Source organism: Phyllobates terribilis, unplaced genomic scaffold, assembly GCF_046119375.1.
Source record: "Phyllobates terribilis strain yellow unplaced genomic scaffold, ASM4611937v1 Scaffold_4__5_contigs__length_816908805, whole genome shotgun sequence".
NCBI classification, from domain to species: domain Eukaryota; kingdom Metazoa; phylum Chordata; class Amphibia; order Anura; family Dendrobatidae; genus Phyllobates; species Phyllobates terribilis.
Genome location: NW_027362764.1, coordinates 300,557,572 through 300,577,385, shown reverse-complemented (window position 1 = coordinate 300,577,385; position 19,814 = coordinate 300,557,572). Strand labels below are relative to the sequence as shown.

Genomic DNA, 19,814 nt, shown 5'->3' with positions numbered 1-19,814 from the left:
GGCTGTCCATCATCGTGTAGGGGAGGAATTCTAGCGCTCTCACTGTAAAGTGAGTGGTGACTGTTACAGCTCACTGCACTAGCTCAATGACTGAAACAGAGTGGCTGCAGGGAGAATAAAACTTCAACTTCTCCCTATAGCCACTGAACTAATAAGCCGGCCAGACACGATTTAATCACTATTTACCTGCATATTACCACTATATCTGCTGGAAAATAGTGTTTAGGGGGGTGGCAGGTTACTTTTAATTACAATGTAAGTAAAGGAAATGTGTGAAAGTTTTCTATTTTTTATACAACATATCAATATGCCAGGCTAGGTTGCATCATTTACCAAAGCACCCTAATTTTTATGACCTTTTCCCCAGAATGTCCAATATGTAGAACAAACCAAGAATAATTTGTAGAACTGAAAGGGCTGTTCCCATCTTAATCATTCATGGCTGAGATGCGATAACTTCTTCTAGATTCAACCACTACAGGTGAAAATCTTGTTTCTATAACTCCCACGGAAATCAATGAGTCACAGAAATCGTGCAGTATAGCTGTTTATCTACACTACTTCATGTGGTCGGAGATGGACAGAGTTATTCTCATCTGAGTGGTGAAAAACGGAGATGAAAATAACCCTTTAACAATCTTTACATAAAAATGTAATTAAAAGACAAATATTTGGAATCTTGCAGTTAGCTAGACGTCATATTCCAGTAAGTAATGCTAGCTCATAATATAATAAAAAGTTATGTTCCTTTGTGCATTAATTTCTCCACAATTTAAAGCTCTCTACGTGCTGTCATTGAATGAGAACCTTCACAATTTCCTTCAAGGTTTTAAAAAAAATAAATAAATAAAATATTGGTCCTTGTCCTGAGATGGTAGGTTCATAGCTCAACGAGAAAAGCTAATAACTACTGTAGAAAGTCCAGTAACAAATCACATTACAGTCCTGAGAACCATGTGGCTAGGCCTGGATTTTAGCTCTCTGGAACCATGAAGATTTTAATACAATGGCAGAAGGCAGGGTTCTTTAAAGTAGTGAGGAATTGTACGAAGTAGATGGGAACATTGCATATATTTTTGCTACCCAATGATTAAGCCATAACCCTTTTAAAGCACAGCTACTTTCTTACCTCCTTGAAATAACTTTCGCCGTTCTTCTACCTCTAAAGGAGTGTGGAGGCCACTGTTGTCCACGTCAGCAGTCAGTAAGCTTGCATTTCCTGTACTAGAATTCATCCGAGTTGGAATTGGTTCAAAAGTTGGATCTAACTCTAATATTAATTTATTAAGCTGCTCAATTGACTGGTCAATATCCAATGTTGGAGAAGATGGCGTGTCGTCACTCCTGGCTTCAATTCCATTTGGTGTTGGTTGTGTCGATAATGGCTGCCTGTTGACTTCAGGAGCAATGTCCTGTGCTGAACTTGTCGCGCTTCTTTGCACTTCCTCTCTGTGATTAAACCCTGTGTTAGATACAGAAGAGCCTTTCAATATCTCGGGTACGTTAGATGAGGCGGCTTCCGGTGACGTATGCATAGTGAAACGAGCTTCATTATCAGCACTAAAGCTGTACTGCTGTGAACTGACCATTTGTTGCTGACGTACCCAAGTTTGAGTAGAGTAATTGCTCTGTACATAAGGAGGAGGTTGCGCTGTTGGCTGTTGAACTTGCTTTGGCTCATGGATAGTGTAAGATCTTTCATACATATGGTCAATGCTAATACCCAAATCAGGCACTAAATTATGGCCATGTTCATCTCCAGTGTTACTGCAAAAGCCATCAGACAACAAAGAATTCTGACTGCTCTTATGGCAGCTAAAATTGCCTAGATTGTTAGAGTGTTGGCCTTCTGAAGATGATAAAGTGCCTATGCTGTCCACGCTGTGTAAATCATGATTTGGCATTTCGTCATCTAAAATATCAGTTTCCCTTTCTTTGAGTTTTGAGTTTCCATTTACATGAATTTGGGCAGGTACTATATGGCGCGTCCCACTAAGCTTGTTTTGAACATCGGTCATATCCTTCTGTGAGCTTGTTGGGTTATTTACCCCAAACCCACTTAGAAGTTGATCCAGTTCTGCCTTTTCTTTTGAACTCAACCCTCGTTTGGTTCTTGATCCAAGCTTTTCTTCTGTTCTTTCCGTTCTAACAGAAGCAGTAGAGTGTCCAGAATCACTACTCACAGATAAAGTGTGATCACTATGATCAGGACTGCTTGTCATGGGAACTTCAGGGTCAATAACTGTAACAGATCCATCTGAAAGACTTTTCTTTCTTACTTTTGCATACAAACTTCCATCAAGAGGCCCTTGAGTGTGAGGCACTGTAAAAAGTAGAAAAATAAGTTCATTACTAAAAGTGAGCATATTAATTAATTTGTTAATGATATGTTAATTTTCTTAAGGATTTCAGGATTGTAGTTACTAAATAAGAACAGTCATTGATTATTTCCCAGGCATATAAGGTTTATCCTGGAGATGTGATGGACGTACAGAGAGATCGAATAAATCTAATGTAATGAGCTGTCAATCTGTGTGTATCCATCATGTGACAAACTGAATGATTGCAAGCAGAGATCTTGAAAGACATGAGAAATTGATACATAAAGTAGACTTTAAAATGAAATTAATTTTTAGTTAAAAAAACAAAACCAACAACTTGCAGTTCTCTCTCTCTGATTGATCTGAGGCATATCTTTGGCAAAATATTTTACATCAATCCTTGCTTTGATCAAATAAACACTAACTAGTTCATTAATAATTACAATTGAAACAATTTGGGGTGCATTTACACTGCACGATTATCATGATTAAGCGTTCTTAAAGAGGAGTTATCACCTCCTGGGAAACCTCATGAAGGAAAAGAAGACCACATCTAAATATCGCTATAATATGGCCATTTCAGAGAAGTGGACTGAAGTTGGCTCCAATATGGAGTCTCGCTATTTGACAGCTATGTGATAGATCCTGGTTCTGAGCTAGGAGATGCCATTGTGAGGGGTGAGCCTGGAAGAAGTGCAGCACATAAACAACACAGGAGAGTGTCTTTACTTCATGCTGAATGTAGTTATATGTGTGGTATCATCAGATCCCTCCCTGTATATTATGGAGAAGGTGCAGGAGGAGGAGGAAAGAAGCAGTAGTATAGGTTAATCCTATAGCCTGTTCTGGGTGGTTTGCCTGCTGCTGTAAGAGCCATAGATTAACTCTTTAGAAGTAGCTATGTCCTCCTTTTAGCAGATTAACCTTTAATAAACGGCTATGTCCTCTTCCTTCATCTTGTCTGCAGAATACATAGTTCATCTTATTACACAATGATAAATAGCAATAGTCACAATATCACAATAGTCATTTTCAAGTAAAGTTCAGACTCTTGGTTGAAGGGAGGAAAATTTTCACCCGATTTGGGTCTCACCAATTCTCTGCTCACTGGCGTGCATTTATGAAACGATTCACTATGTTTGTGAATCTGTTTAGGAGAATTCACAATAAAAATAACATCAATTTTCCCATTGTATTAAATGGACAAGAAAGACTAGACAAAACAGACGAATTGATGAGTCCATCCTAAATATTACAGACCTAAGCCCAAGGCTCAATTTACCATTCAAATGCTGTATAGAATAATCCCTTCATTTCCTCTCATAGTTTCTACATCCCAACCTCACCAGATTCTGAGCTCACTGTGGAAAAGTTAAACTAAAACATGAGTCTCTGTAATACTAAGAGAAATTAACTTGTTTGTTGATGACATGCACTTGGGACAAGTCTTAGAATTTCATCTACTGTCACTTCTTTTCTCAGAGCTGATCGGTCTTCTTTAAGAATGCTTCTTTCCCAATAGTCGTGCAGTATAAACAAGCTATCGATCACCCGAAGAACAAGTGGCCGGCTTAAAAGATCTTCACTTTTGCAGCACATCATCCTGTGTAAACAGGACCTGCACTGCTGACAACAATGATATGCACTGAACAATCTATTGCTATCTGTGCACATACAGTATTTAATGGGGTTTGCCTATATAAACAGGCTATTAAATAACTGCCGATCGGCAACCAGTAGCTGCTTGGTAGTCATTTATCTCTGCCAGTCGGGTACTAAAAACCGGGCCTTAGTCCTTTTGGGTCAGTATTTTTTCTCTTTCAATATCATCTTTGCCAATACCTAACAAGTCACATAGAAATGCAAACAACTTCACGTTTCTATTACAACATATGCAAACAATTACTTAATGCACAACTAGAAAGCTAGCTACAGACATACTGATCACAGCTTTCAAACAAGAAAAACACTGAGGGTTTCCTACAACCTTTTCATTTGAAAAATAAATGTTGCTGACAGCTTAAAACAAGCTAACCACTACTAAGCTGCATGTACAAAGAAATGGAACTTCATAAACAGTTTTGGACTCAATTTTAATAATTGCTTCAACTGGAAGATCAAACCGATGCATCTTGCATCCATCTGGTCACTGTTTCCACATTGGGACAAGGCTATATGTTGTACTGTTAATGCTGTGTGCCTTCAGCATTAAAAGCATGATATCTGTAAAGCTATGTATAATATATTTATAGCGTTCACAAATATAAAAAAAAATCTAAGACAAATACAGTAAACTAAAAAAATTCATGTCTTGTTCCCTAATAATTCTCATTTGCTTTGATTGACAGGTTAAAACACAAATACTAAGTACTGGTTCTCTACTAATCCATGCAACCTGCAACTGTCAACATCAATTTATAGTACATATGGTCTATTCATTATTAAAGCATGGGATCAATCAGGCAACCATGTGCTATCTGACTTCTCAGCAAAGAGAAATTTGTGTTCACAATTTGAAGAGTTGACTTGTCTGGTGAATAATGCATTCCTTCTGGCCATGGGGGTGAAGGACTAGGAAAGTGCTTTGAACTCAGACATGGTGTTGCCATTACGTTTCTAAAAAACTAATGAAATTAAGTCAAATCAAGCTACATAATTGAAAGGTAAATTGTGGTGGGTGACAGCACTATTACTCACCCATCACTTCAAGGTGCTTGTCATCTACAAGTCACTGTTTGCCAAAACTGAAAGGGGTGTTTCCGATTACCAAATGTTATTTAATTCTTCGCTGATAGGATCTGATATTACTTTGTATGTCAGTCAGTGCCGTATCCTGCAGGCAGTGAATTCATCTCTTCATGCAGCCTTTACAATATCGCTCTGCTCTTCATGGCCTGCATTTAGTAGTGCTGGTTCACCATGGCAGTTTAGCTGCTCTCTCTTCCCGCAAACTACAACCCCGACAGTTCCCGGTTCTCCAGCACTACCTTCAATCATTCAAGTGAACTTCCGCTCCCCAATGGGTTCAGAAGCAACCATTGCAATATGCTCAGCAGAAGCATGTTCATAAGGCTTTTACAAAGTGTGCGACAGGCCAACTGTGCCAACAGGCCTACAGATCGTAACCATTTGTGCCAAAAAAAAGCAGGCAATTAACTGGGAGGACTGGTAAGTTATCTTTTTATTATAATAACATTATATTACAACTTTAGATAACATTCCTTTAACTGGACAAACGCTTTAATGAACCAGAAGATGACATATTACATTTGTTGTAAAAGGGTAAAGGCAATCTATCCAGGAGCGCTCCGCACCTTTGCTTCCAGTCTTACTGTTAGCCAGGGGGCAGGCGCAGTCCTGATGGCTGACCGTTCAGACCAGCGGCACGGTTGTCACTGGCTTAAATGATGCACTCTGCCATGCTGAAGGCAGGAGCAGTTTTGCCTCTGGAGCAGAGGAGCCCAGGGGTGCTGAAGCTGGCCAGATCCAGCCAGATCCTACAGAGCAGTGCTTGCAAGTGCTGTAGAAAAGAGCTTCTAAGCACACACTCCTTTCCTAGAAATCGGGCCACTTCTACTTCAGAAGTGGTTGGTAACCTAGTCAACATTTCATATACAATAGAATGAAAAATTCCATTCTACACATATTTTTTTTTTTTGGGGGGGGGGGGGGAAAGGATGGAGGATGTTGAGGTTTTTCTTGTTTTTAATTTTTGTCGCCATTTTAAAATATTTCCGTTTTTACAGTTGAGCACACACAAAAGGCTTTCCACACCTGTCTTTTGGCTACCCATTCTGAGCTTTGCTGTGTAGACTGGGACAAGGTCTTATGAGGTCGGAGAATAAAGAGAAGAGTGACTATTGCTTGAGAAGGTACTGTGGGATAGTAGAACTAGACACATAGATAAGGTTCTGGTAGCATTCACGGTATCTCTCTGAAAGATGTGTCATATTTTAGTGTAAACAGGCTTCTAATCATCCGATGAACTAGCAAAATGCTCGCTCATCAGGTGAAATTATATTTTGCACAGTGCAAAATATAATCATTCTTGGCAGAGCATAATCATCCAGCCCTTGACAGACTCTGCATGAAATGTAGGCAGTAACCACAAATAAATATTACAGAGCGCACTCCCTAAGTTGCCATCTTGAGGTTGTTTTTTTTCCTTTTCTAGCCAACTTATGAAGAATCATTGACAGACAATATTTTTATGGACACAGTGAAAAACCATAATAAATTATTAACATTATAAGGGATATACAGTACTGTCCAAAAGTTAAGCAGGTATGGAAAAATGGCTACAAAGTACGAATATTTTCAAAAGTAGAAGTTTTAATAGTATATTTTTCATCAATTAACAAAATGCAAAGCGAATGAACAAAAGAGAAATCAATATTTGGTGTGACCACTTTTTGCCATCAAAACAGCATCATTTTTTCTGGGCATACTTGTACAAAATCAAGGATTTTATAGGATTAAAGTCAGGTGTATCATTAACCAATTATACCAAACAAGTGATAATGACTATCATTGTTATATTTAGGTAGAAACAGTCCTCTCCTAAAACAGAAACAGGTGTGTAAGAGACTTAAAACCAAGTAAGGAACAGTCAAACTTTGCTACAAAGGTGAGGTTGTGGAAGACAGGTCATACAATATGGCAATATTGACTACAAGAAGGCACTCCTGAAAAAAAGGTGCTACCTCTTATGCAGAATTATGGTAAAAACTTGGCACTCAATTAAAGATACAAACTCAAATGTTTATTGGCATCAAATTATAACTTTTCAGTCAAGATTTTGATCTTGGATTGTGGAGAGACTCTGAATATTGTGAATAAATGATAAGAGATAGGTTCTCTGTGCAAAGCGGCGAACCTGCCATGTGAATGGCACCAATGCAAGGTTTCAGGCTTGTTTGCTGGAAAGATCTGGAGGTCACAACTCAATGTAAGTCAATGAGAGCCAGAACAAGCCCAGAATGAGGATCTCAGACTTGCATAGAGAGCTTGTTACATTTACCCATGAATTCTCTGATTACTGGTCAGTCAGATGCTGCGGTGCCCATAAAAGATGAAGGCGGCGGCTGGTAAGTATAAGACTAGGGACAGGGAAGTTAGATTAGTAGCACCACGCCAGTGCTGAAATAATAAAAACAAACCACTGGAGTGGTGCTTTAACAATGTACTTAAAAATTAATAAATATAAAAAGCAAAAGCAGGTGCATAAACCATATCTTGGACCATGGTTTGGTCAAGAAAGCCACTGCATGTAAAGTACAATACCAAGTTATAGGAACACACAATCCATGTGTAGGTGAATGATAAATTACACAATATATGACAGAAATAAAGTGCAATATATTTTTGTGACATAAAGGCAACTAATATATTGCAGTAAGAGCCATATCATTTGCTTTGATATGTACAATTTTTCTTGTTTATATTGCATTTATTTTACCCTTACTTGTAGTGTCACACAGGTATTTAGCACTTTTAATCCTGCGATATATTGTGATTATTTTGCTAATAGTATGTCTAACAGATGGATTGAGTGTACCTACAGATACAGCGAAGTGACAAGCTAACGTTGCTCTTGCTCTATAGCTGCACACCTACATGATTAGTGTAGAGCGGTCACTCCTGTGCATGTACAGCAACTGCGCGAAGCAAAAATAGTATGCGCCATGGCGTGTTATTCAAGCAGATGAAGTACACTGTGTTGTGTGGTAGGTTCATTGATCCATCCAGGGGTTACGTTTTGCTGTTTTTTGCTTATGCTTTTAGTTTGTTATTTATTTCAGTGATGCTAAGGCTGAGCGTCAGTGAGTCGTGATGGGGGATGGGACTTGGCAGTTGCCCAACCCCTCTGGTGGCAATACAAAGTAAATACACTGATAAATATATGCAAGTACAATTATATATTTTCTGAAAATCCATGCATACATTACCTGCTATTGTGGCTGCAATTAGCTACTTTATTCTACAAATGGCCATCACAATGTCCATTATTACACTTCACAACTGACGTGAACCTGATCTTTGAAAAGGTTTTCTCAGAATTGACCATATAAAATGAAACTCTGGGTAAATGGAAATTCCCTAAGGCTGTGTGCCCATGATCATGAGCTGCTGCGGGTTTGAAGCAGTGTATTTATGCAGCGTCAAACCTGCAGCGTCCAGATGTTACAGTACAGTGGATGGGATTTCTAGAAATCACATGTCCACTATGCGTCTGTGGATCACCCGTGGAAACTGACATACGGCGCGTCTTTCCAGACCACAGCATGTCAATTTCTCTTGCGGATCAGCATGTAGACTTTCCCCATAGACTAACCTCTATGAGGAAAGTCCGCATGTGGGAAAAAAAAAATGGCGGCGCTCATTTGCATGGATGAGCGGAAGCCACTGCCGGCTCTTCCGCAGCGTCTGGGCTACAGGCTGGTGCGCATCGTGGGCACATACCCTAATACCCAATGACGCATATGTCTATATAATTTACTATATATTCAATAATTTAGGAGAATAGAAAAGGAGAAAGAACAGGAGAGAGATGGAGAGATAAAAGAAGACAGAGTACAGACCTCAGGAATTTAAATGTGGTTCTCCATGAATAGGGGATTTGCATAGCACTTGCCTGAAATATAACTGGTTATTAGTGGTTTTCTTTTCCGTAGTAAACAATATTTCGAGGTTTCTAGAGTGGACAGTACTAGGACTTCACACAGAAATGGTAAGTAGTGTATAGTGGAACAGTGATCACGTTATGTATTCATGAGATGACCTGAAATATAGAAGATGCTATGCCCTTCTGATGAGGACCCTCGGGCAGAGGAGCCTGCACCACATCGGACAGGGTGGCCATGTTCCCCTCTTTATTTAAATTCCAATGGTGACATGTAAGCAGGAAGGGAGTTATGACCTCCAGGAATGTCGTAAGTCATTAAAACATCAAACTTAAAACTCTGTCAATGATTTACAATGATTCTCTTATCCAGTGGAAAGCTACACATTATTAGAAGCAAACCTTTTTCTACCTTAAATGCTTATGGCAACCACAAAACAGTAACACATCCAAATTAAAATAGTAATGAAACTTCTAGAAAGGTAATGCTTTAGTTTATTACGCTATTCACTGCAACCACTGTTGGGGACAAACCTTCCTAGAACACTTTGAGGCCATATTTTTGCTCTCCCAATTTAAACTAAATGATCAATTATCTAAAATATAAGCAAAAACCAAAAGCAGTTTGGTTTCCTGATAAAACCCACAAAACAAAGTAACTTCTGTAAGACACACTGTATGCAGGCAGCTGGTTACTCGGTAAGATATGCTACCTGGCGGTGTGAGACGACAAGCAGCAGTAAAGTTCTATGGTCGTTTCGGTGTGTAACATACAAATAATGCTAAGAGAACAAAACCATAAATGAAAACAACTTACGCGACTCCACGTAAAACCTTCAATTGGTTCCTGACGTTTCCGGTGTGGATACCTGAAGCCCAGCTTTAAGTAAAATACCTTCCTTTCTTTGGCTCAGACCTTGGTTGACGTCCCACAGCTATCCCCTTTCCAGTCATCCACCACTTGTGAAAACAGTCAAACACAAGCCAGCTAGGCAAACACGGCCAAGGCTGCACTGTACACAGTATATTCCTGTAGCACATATTTCACACTTTCCTGCATATAACCCTTGTTTTCGCTGTTCTCCATACTTCTCCCCAATGAATCCTACAAAATGTTTTCAGCCCTGAAGTGCAGAAAGCGTCTTACCTTCCAAGATGACTGAAGGAATGTGGAGACGTACAGAACACACTGCTGCTTCTAATAACTGTACAGAACCGACAATGCTCAGAAAGGCTCCAACCGAATAAAAAAGTAAACATGAAGGCGGAGAGCAGAAAAACCTAATCACATTCACTGAAATAGGAACTCTCGAAGAAAAAAAGGAGAAAGGGGGAGGTGAGGGGAGCCCAGGAGAAATGTGAAAGTGAGCCTGTAAGCATTTCATTCACGCAGACTCCACCTCTGCCAGATATGTCATTTAACCATATGAGTGCCTAGCCGCCTTTTCTATCATGTTCCAGCTTTTCCCAAAAGATAGAGATTTTTTTTTTTAAAACATGAAGTAAAATGTTACCCTCCCCCCTCCACACAGAAACTACATAGAACCTATACACTAGTCAGCCACTTTCCCATAGCCATACTGATGCACAGCATGTCCCTTTAAAGGCACAGCTATTTGGTGGCATTTCACAGTCACATATCAGTTAATATTCTTTTAGTTAATTCTCTCAATCTCGATTACGCAGAATGTTCTGGGCACAAGCAGAAGTGATGTAGTTACAGGGATGTTTATTTTGTACCTACATGTATACTGCAATATAAACGTATAGTGTAGTGTAATGTTCAAACACTTTTCTACTGGCTATATGTATGCCAAAAGAGGGACCTGAAATTAAAAATGTGATTTTTAACAAAAAAAAAAAACAAAAACAACACATATATACTAAATGGAAAGTCATCACTAACGGCTCTGTCTGCCATAGATACATATGTAGGTTTTGTTCTGTTTGATCTTATATATATATATATATATATTTTTTTTTACAGTACAGCATAAAGGAAGAAAAAGGAAACACATACTAAAAGCAGTATGCACAAAATGTAGTGTAGGGGCCTGATAGGGGGCAGCCTGTGGAATGAAAAGAAAGCTGCGTGAGGTACTGTCCGCGGGAATAGCCCTAACTTCACTGCCTGCGCTCGGGGCGTTTTCTCACAACTCTTCTTCCCCATTCCCTGAATCCCACCTATTTGGTAGCCAGGATCAGAGAAATACTGATATACACTATAACACTGTTTTGTGGAACTGCGTGGACAGCAATTCCTAGACATAAGAATGATCAGAATTCCTTCCAAACAGCAGCAAACATACAATGTTGGAGAAGGGAACTGGAGCCCCGCTCCTCGCCTGCAGCAGCAGAGGCCGTCTGAGTCCTCTGCTCCTGGGGCAGTGCTGCTAGAAAGACCTGATCAATTTGTAAAGCCATGACAAGAATTGGCATTCTTCTGGAAATTTAGCTGAAAACTCAGATTCTGGTAAAAAGTAGAAATTAGGGTCAACCGGCCAAATAAAAATGCTTGGATTAGACTCTGTTCACATCACATTATTTGTATACGTTGTAAGCGTATATTTCATGCAGATTGCAGGGTTTGTGGTTGCCTACTCTATATGGAAGAATCTTCTGCAAAGTATTCAAAGAAAAAAATAAATAAAAAAAAGTAACATGAACTCTCGGTTACTTCTGGTGGTTGTCCATACAGTACAATTAATGCAGAGATAAGTGAACGGACGTACAGCGGTTCCTATCTCTGCTATGTGCTGACTGAGGCTGCAGACGGCAGGACTTTAGCAGCCTACTGCTCACTCCACTGCAGATTCCATCCCTGTTCCTTTGTGTATACATGTCTGTCCAGCATCATATAACAAATCGGAATAGGAAATGACCTCATTTTCCCCTCATTCAGATTCCGAGTGGTTCGATGGTCTATTGTAACTACAGAAAATTCTGCCAAGAAACTTAACAAATATCAAATACTAGGCTAATATCTAAAGAATTTAGTAGACAAGGCATGCCATATAATTACATAAAACACAGCTTGTAATCTGCGGTGTGCTCAGAGGATCTGCAGACTTCCTTTTAAGTGTCATTCTACTAAAGAATGCATGGAAGAATGTTGTGTTTGTTCCAGTTGTAACAGTTCTCATAAGTCTTCATTAGTGACCTCCTCTAATGGGCTACTGTGGTCACTCAAGATGCGAACTTTGACCTCAAAAAGCTAGCCTCTCTGTCTCTTTTCAGATCCAAAGATGTAGCCCTTGTCTTGATTGAGTATACACTTGAAAAGTAATAAACCTCGAACATTCATTTAGAGAATCCGGTATCCTTCGTCCCACATATCATGCCCTTACACGTATGTTGTATGTATTTTATAGGAAGAATGCAAACATCACAACTTTAGACACAGCACAAAAGAACAGACATTTACACGGCAATATATAATTTGTCTTACAAACAGCTGTCTCTTACCACAAAAAGCCCACAAACATTTCCATTTTGTGATATCGCAATCACTGCTTCAGAATGCTCAAACAAGGCGCACATATATCATGTGCATTTTAAAGCGAACCCGGTATGAGGATTTTATAGCTCAAACTAATGGCACAAATGTACAGGGGGTTTCATTCTGATTATCTCCATACCATGATAGCAGAAATCCGTTTTGCAGTTTCTGCGAAATCCAACATTGAATTTGTATTCAAATGAGCTGCAAGTGCTTCTGGGTGGCACCTTGCACTTGCAGCTTTTCTGTCCACCCTCCCTAATACCTAGGTGCTGGCTGCCTACCTCCTGTATTTGACTGATGGGTGAGGAGAAGCAGGTCACTGAGACAAGATAGCCTGCCAATTAGACACATATGGTAGGTAGGGAATAGTGAGAGAGGACAGGGGACCTGCAAGTACATTGCTCCATGGCAACATACATAAAGTGTAACATGTTTACCAGGGAAATCAGTTAGTACAAGAAGTGATAGAAGAACACGAACAAAGAACACAAATGAAACAGTGGTAAAAATGCACTTGTATATGATTAAATGTAAATACCAGCACCCCTGTCCATCATATGTACTTGCCTCATTACAACTGCTTTAGTAATGTGTATACAGTGGGGAAAAAAAGTATTTAGTCAGCCACCAATTGTGCAAGTTCTCCCACTTAAAAAGATGAGAGAGGCCTGTAATTGACATCATAGGTAGACCTCAACTATGAGAGACAAAATGAGAAAACAAATCCTGAAAATCATATTGTCCGATTTGGAAAGAATTTTTTTTCAAATTTTGGTGGAAAATAAGTATTTGGTCAATTACAAACAAGCAAGATTTCGGGCTCTCACAGACCTGTAACTTCTTCTTTAAGAGGCTCCTCTGTCCTCCACTCATTACCTGTAGTACTGGCACCTGTTTGAACTTATCAGTATAAAAGACACCTGTCCGCAACTTCAAACAGTCACACTCCACACTCCACTATGGTGAAGACCAAAGAGCTGTCAAAGGACACCAGAAACAAAATTGTAGCCCTGCACCAGGCTGGAAAGACTGAATCTGCAATAGGCAAGCAGCTTGGTGTGAAAAAATCAACTCTGGGAGCAATAATTAGAAATTGGAAGACATACAAGACCACTGATAATCTCCCTCGATCTGGGGCTCCACACAAGATCTCACCCTGTAGAGTCAAAATGATCTCAAGAACGGTGAGCAAAAATCCCAGAACCACACGGGGGGACCTAGAGAATGACCTGCAGAGAGCTGGAACCAACGTTACACAGGCTACCATCAGTAACACAGTACGCCGCCAGAGACTCGGATCCTGCAGTGCCAGACGTGTCCCCCTGCTTAAGATATTACATGTCCGGGCCCATCTGAAGTTTGACTGAAGGACCAGGACGATTGATACGTGTACATGAAAGAATGAATGGGGCATTGTATCGTGAGATTTTGAGTGCAAACCTCCTTCCATCAGCAAGGGCATTGAAGATGAAACGTGGCTGGGTCTTTCAGCATGACAATGATCCCAAGCACACCGCCAGGGCAACAAAGGAGTGGCTTCGTAAGAAGCATTTCAAGGTCCTGGAGTGGCTTAGCCAGTCTCCAGATATAAACCCTATAGAAAACCTTTGGAGGGAGTTGAAAGTCCGTGTTGCCCAGCGACAGCCCCAAAACATCAATGCTCTAGTGGAGATCCGCATGGAGGAATGGGCCAAAATACCAGCAACAGTGTGTGCCAACCTTGTGAAGACTTACAGAAAACTTTTGACCTCTGTTTCTGCCAAGAAAGGATATACAACAAAGTATTGAGATGAACTTTTGTAATTGACCAAATACTTATTTTCCACCAAAATTTGATAAAAATTAATTTCCAAATCAGACAATGTGATTTTCAGGATTTTTTTTCTCATTTTGTCTCACATAGTTGAGGTCTAACTATGATGTCAATTACAGGCCTCTCTCATCTTTTTAAGTGGGAGAACGTGCACAATTGGTGGCTGACTAAATACTTTTTTTCCCCACTGTACCTCTTTGTGCTCCATTACTGCGATTTGGAATTACATGGAGTTTTTGCTGATACACCCATTACACTCACTATCTTTCACTGTTGAGAAGACTGTCCAACTCACCCATTAGATCCACTGGGTGATCCAATAAAGAAGTAAGAAAAAAAGATCCGCTAAATGGCACTGTAGTTTAAAAGGAGATATCTGGGACTTTAAAAAAAAAAAGTGCCTTAGCACTAACAGGCATGTAGTTGCTAACAGAGGCAACTACCTGTCTGTTGTACCCAGCATCGGTCATTGACCGCTCCTGCCGGAGATTCAGTTGCTCCCTGTCAACAGAGCAGCAATTTCTCTTCCTGTTAACAGGGCAGGACTACTGGCATCATGCGGATTGACAGATAGCTTCCCTCAATTACGCAACGGGAACTGACTGTCAATCAGCATGACATCAGTAGTCCCGTCCTGTTAACAGGAGAAGAAACTACTACTCTGTTGACGTGACGTCAGCTGAAGTCTGTGAACGCTCTGTGAAGCGGAGAACAACGCCGGGCACAACAGGCAGGTAGGTAGCAATTACATACCTGTTAGTGCTTAGGAACATTTTTTTTTAAGTTCTGGATATCCCCTTTAATGTACCTGATCTCAACTGGGTACATGAGCTTCCGTATGAAAAAGTAAGGCCAACGTGTAGAAAATAGATAAAATATACTTCTGGTGCTTATGACAAGTTTCTTAAAAGAAACTAAAAGTAGGAGAAGGCCATAAGAAGATAGCAAAGCATTTTTAAGCTGCCATTTCCTCAGTTTGAAATGTAATTAAGAAATATCAGTTAACAAGAACAGAGGAGATCAAGATAAAGTCTTGAAGACCAAGCAAAATTTCAGTGAGAGCTGCTCGTAGGATTGCTAGAGAGTCAAATCAGAACCACCACTTGACTGTACAAGATCTTCAGAAAGCTTTAGCAGACTCTGTAGCCTTCATGGAAGTCATCAGAAGAAAATCTCCCCTGCGTCCTCACCATAAAATTCAGAGTCAAAAATATGCAAAAGAACATCTAAACAAGCCTGATGCATTTTGGAAACAAGTCCTGTGGACCGATGAGGTCAAAATAGAACTTTTTGGCTCCAATGATCAAAAGGTATGTGTGCAGAAAAAAGGGCACATAATTAAAGGAAAAAACGATCTCGCCAACCATTAAACATGGGGTTGGATCAATCATGCTTTGGGGTTGTGTTGCAGCCAATGGCATGAGGAAGATTTCACGGGTAGAGGGAAGAAAGCATTCAATGAAATTTCAACAAATTCTTGATGCAAATATAACACCATCTGTAAAAAATCTGAAGTTGAAAAGAGTATGGCTTCTACAAATGGATAATGATCCTAAACACGTTAAAATCCACAATAGACTTCCTCAAAATGTGCCATCTGAAGATTTTACAATGGCCCTCACAGTCCCCTCATCTGAAAATCATTGAAATTCTGTGGCTAGACTTAAAAAGAGCAGTGCATGCAAGCCAACACAGGAATCACACAGAATTGGAAGAATTTTCCAAGGAAGAATGGATGAAAATTCCTGAAACAAGAATTGAAATACTCTTGGCTGGTTAAAAAAAGCGTTTACAATTTGTGATACTTTCAAAAGGGTGTGCTACTAGGTACTGTGACAAAGTCACTGGCAAAGTACTGGAGAGGTGATATATAGCACTGAAATTGTTAGCTCCAGTAATAAAACATATCAGAAATGTCCCAGCACACAAAGGAATGAGAGGTTAATCAGCCATGTTTAGTGCTAGGGTGATTAAACACCTGTAAAGGGGGAGGATAAATTCCCAGCCTTTTAGAGCATTTGGTGCGGGGTGGGTCTGGAGGCACAAGTTCTGGAGCGGCTTTGTCATATCAAACAAAGCTAAATCTTGTGTGTTTGTTCCTGAAGCAGGAGGTTACCCGTAGCAACAAGGACTGTGCCATACGTTATGTTTTGTTTTTCCTGTTAGTCTGGGAAGGCCATGTTTGTTTTGCTAACGTTTCCGTGGATTATGCAGTGCTCTTAATAAACCACAGAAGATTTAAAGAGACAGTGTTCCTGTGTCTACCTCTATGTGCAACCAAGTGAGCTGATCTACCACAGCTAGTGTTAGAAGTGCAAGATCCCCAGGAAGCAAGTGTGACAGCTGTGGACAGACTGAAGGCGGCTGTAAGGTCAGATAACAGCGGTCAGATAAAATGAGAAGCTGATCAAGTACCTGGTCCAAAGCCAGCACCAGCAGCAGCAGCAACAGCACTGGGAGCAGCTCCGACAACAGCAGCAGCAGATCGATTTACTCACAGAGGCAATTCATGGTACGGCAGCAGCTCTGACCCCAATGTAGGCGGATGATTTCTCTGTCCGGAAAGCGGTGAGGAGAGCCTTGCAGACGATGACCCAGGTAATGACATAGAGGCTTTTTTAACCGTTTATGAAAGGGTCGCGATAGGGAGAAACTCCCGCCAGAGCAGCAGGCTGAAGTCCTGGCTGTTAGAACCTTGCTCTTAAGTTTTTTCCTTTGCTGGTCACATGACCTCGTTGGCCTATTTAATCCTGCTCCGCCCTTCTGGCTTTGCTGGACTTCATTGTATAACTACTTTCTAGCTAGCCTGTGCTCTGTATCTAACTCTGTTAGTTTGCTTGGTCTTCGGACCTCAGTGTTCTATATATTTTGTTTGTTCGTCTGTCTGCTACTATTTCTGTTAGGAGGTGTCCCATTTTCCTCCCAGTCCTTAGTACTTGTAGGGATTCCTTCCCCACATCTATAGGTCTCCGTACAGACTAGCTTAGGACTTTAGCAGGTCTGATCGCAGGATCAGGTTCCCTGTTACATCGTAGGGATTCAGCTGAGTTCTATCGTAGGGACAGATTTCCTCTCTTTCCTTAGCTCTGGTAGCAGAACATAACAGTAAGTCCAGCCTGCAAATTCTCTAAGGAAAGATTTTTCTGTTCCATCATGGTGTCGGTTCAGGATTTGGCTCATCGCCTGCAGGGACTCTCTCTGGAGGTGGCCGAGCTCCGTCAGCACGTGAGTAACTGTCCTGGAGCACATTTCTTGGAGCCTAAGGTATGTTTGCCGGATTTATTTTTTGGTGAACACCGAGAATTTTTTTCATTTAAAAATGCTTGCTTATTGTATTTTCGTTTGAGACCCAAGTCCTCTGGGGATGAATCCCAGCGCATAGGGTTCATAATGTCACTTTTGCGCAAAGAGCCTCAGGAGTGGGCCTTTTCTTTGCAACCTAGTGATACATGCTTCAGATCAGTGGAGTTTTTTTTCTGCTTTGGGACTATTATATGATGATCCTGACCGTGTCGCATCAGCTGAGACTGAGTTAAGACGTTTGAGACAGGGATCAGGTAATGTGGAAAAATATTGTACTCATTTCCGTCGTTGGTCTACTCAAACAGGGTGGAACGATTCTGCTCTGAAAAGTCTATTTCTTGCTGGGCTCAATGAAAGGGTTAAAGACCTGCTAATTGCTTATCCTACACCTGAAGATTTGCAACAGGCTATGCAATTAGCTATACGGGTGGATAGGAGACTGCGTGCAAGGGTTAATGAGAGCAAATCCTCTGCTATGTCAGTTTCTGGTTATGAGAATGTGTGTACTAACAGTGGTGAATCGATGGAGATTGGATCGGTGGCACCTCGCTCTCAAGAAAAAGACCGTCGATTTTCTGAAGGCTTGTGTTTCTATTGCGGAAAATCTGGTCATTTGATTAAAGGCTGTGAGCTTCGTATGAAGAAAGAAAAAAAAATGGTCAGTCATGCCCGTATTGCCTGTTTAAATTCCAAGGGTGTATTTTTAGCTGCTTCCACGATTGCTCAGGAAAAATTAATGGAATTTCGGGTGTTTGTTGATTGTGGATCTACACTGAATGTAATTGATGGGGGATTCTTGGAAAGACTCAATTTAAAACCCGAACCTTTATCATCCCCCATTGCTGTGGTTTCTGTGGATGGTTCCCCTTTGAAGAATATTACTCTCAAGGTCTGTGAATTTCCTCTCACTATTAATGGTGTTCACCATGAGAAATTGGATTTGGTAGTTTTGAATAACTTGCCTTCTCCAGTAATATTGGGATTGCCCTGGTTAAAATTTCACAATCCTGTACTGGATTGGTCTACCAATGAAATTAAATCCTGGAGCCATAAATGTTATGACAAGTGTTGTAACGGGCGTATTGCAGCTTTGGATAGGGGAGAATTGCCTGTTCCTATTCAGGATTTTTGGAGAGTTTTTTCTGAGAAGGAATCGCAGGTTTTACCTCCCCATAGAGACTATGATTGTTCTATTGAATTTGTCACTGGAGCGACTCTTCCTAAAAGTCGTTTATTTAACCTTACTATTCCTGAGAGGAAGGCTTTGGATGAATACATACAGACAAGTTTGGCCGCCGGTCACATTAGGCCCTCTAAGTCTCCTGTGGCGGTTGGATTTTTTTTTGTAAAAAAAAAAGGACGGCGGTTTACGTCCTTGTCTGGATTTTCGTGAGATTAACAAAATTACTGTACGCAATCCTTACCCACTGCCATTGATTCCTGATCTGTTTAACCAGTTAATGGGGGCCAAGTGGTTCTCTAAAATTGACCTTAAGGGGGCATACAATCTGTTGCGCATGAAGGAGGGTGACGAATGGAAGACTGCTTTTAACACTCCTGTGGGTCATTTTGAGAACCTGGTTATGCCTTTTGGTCTTACTAATGCTCCTGCATTTTTTCAGAATCTTATTAATGACATCCTTAGACCTTTGATCGGCAAAAATGTGGTTGTGTATTTGGATGACAGTTTGATTTATTCGCCGGATCTGGAGTCTCATTGGCGGAGCGTACGTGAGGTATTACAATTGTTAATGGACAATTCGCTTTTTGCTAAGCTGGAGAAATGTGAGTTCGCTGTACAGAGAATTAGTTTTTTGGGTTACATTATCTCCAGCGAAGGTTTTGAGATGGACCCGGTTAAAGTTCAAGCTGTACAGGAATGGCCTAGGCCTATTGGTTTGAAATCGATACAGAGGTTTTTAGGTTTCGCCAATTATTACAGAAAATTCATAAAAAATTTTTCTAGTATTGTCAAACCTCTGACCGATCTCACCAGGAAAGGTGCTGATGCGGTTCAGTGGTCTTCTGAGGCCATTGAAGCTTTTGTGTATCTCAAGGAGAGGTTCACCTCTGCTCCCATCCTTATGCAGCCTGATGTGACTAAGCCGTTTTTGGTTGAGGTTGATGCTTCTTCGGTGGGGGTTGGCGCAGTATTGTCTCAGGATAACGGGGATGGATTACATCCCTGTGCCTTTTTTTCAAAAAATTTTTCGGAGACTGAACTGAATTACGATATTGGTAATCGGGAATTAT

At 40.5% G+C, this 19,814-nt stretch overlaps 1 protein-coding gene across 4 annotated transcripts in view; it reads right to left on the bottom strand.

Moving 5' to 3' along the window:
* Positions 1-19,814, bottom strand: part of TNS3 (tensin 3) — a 403,696-nt gene that overhangs the window by 79,422 nt on the left and 304,460 nt on the right. For all 4 annotated transcript variants that reach the window (XM_073678347.1, XM_073678348.1, XM_073678349.1 and 1 more), the window contains one exon: positions 1,130-2,323. In XM_073678347.1, the coding sequence (XP_073534448.1) occupies positions 1,130-2,323 (1,194 nt within the window). The remainder of the gene's footprint in view (positions 1-1,129; positions 2,324-19,814) is intronic.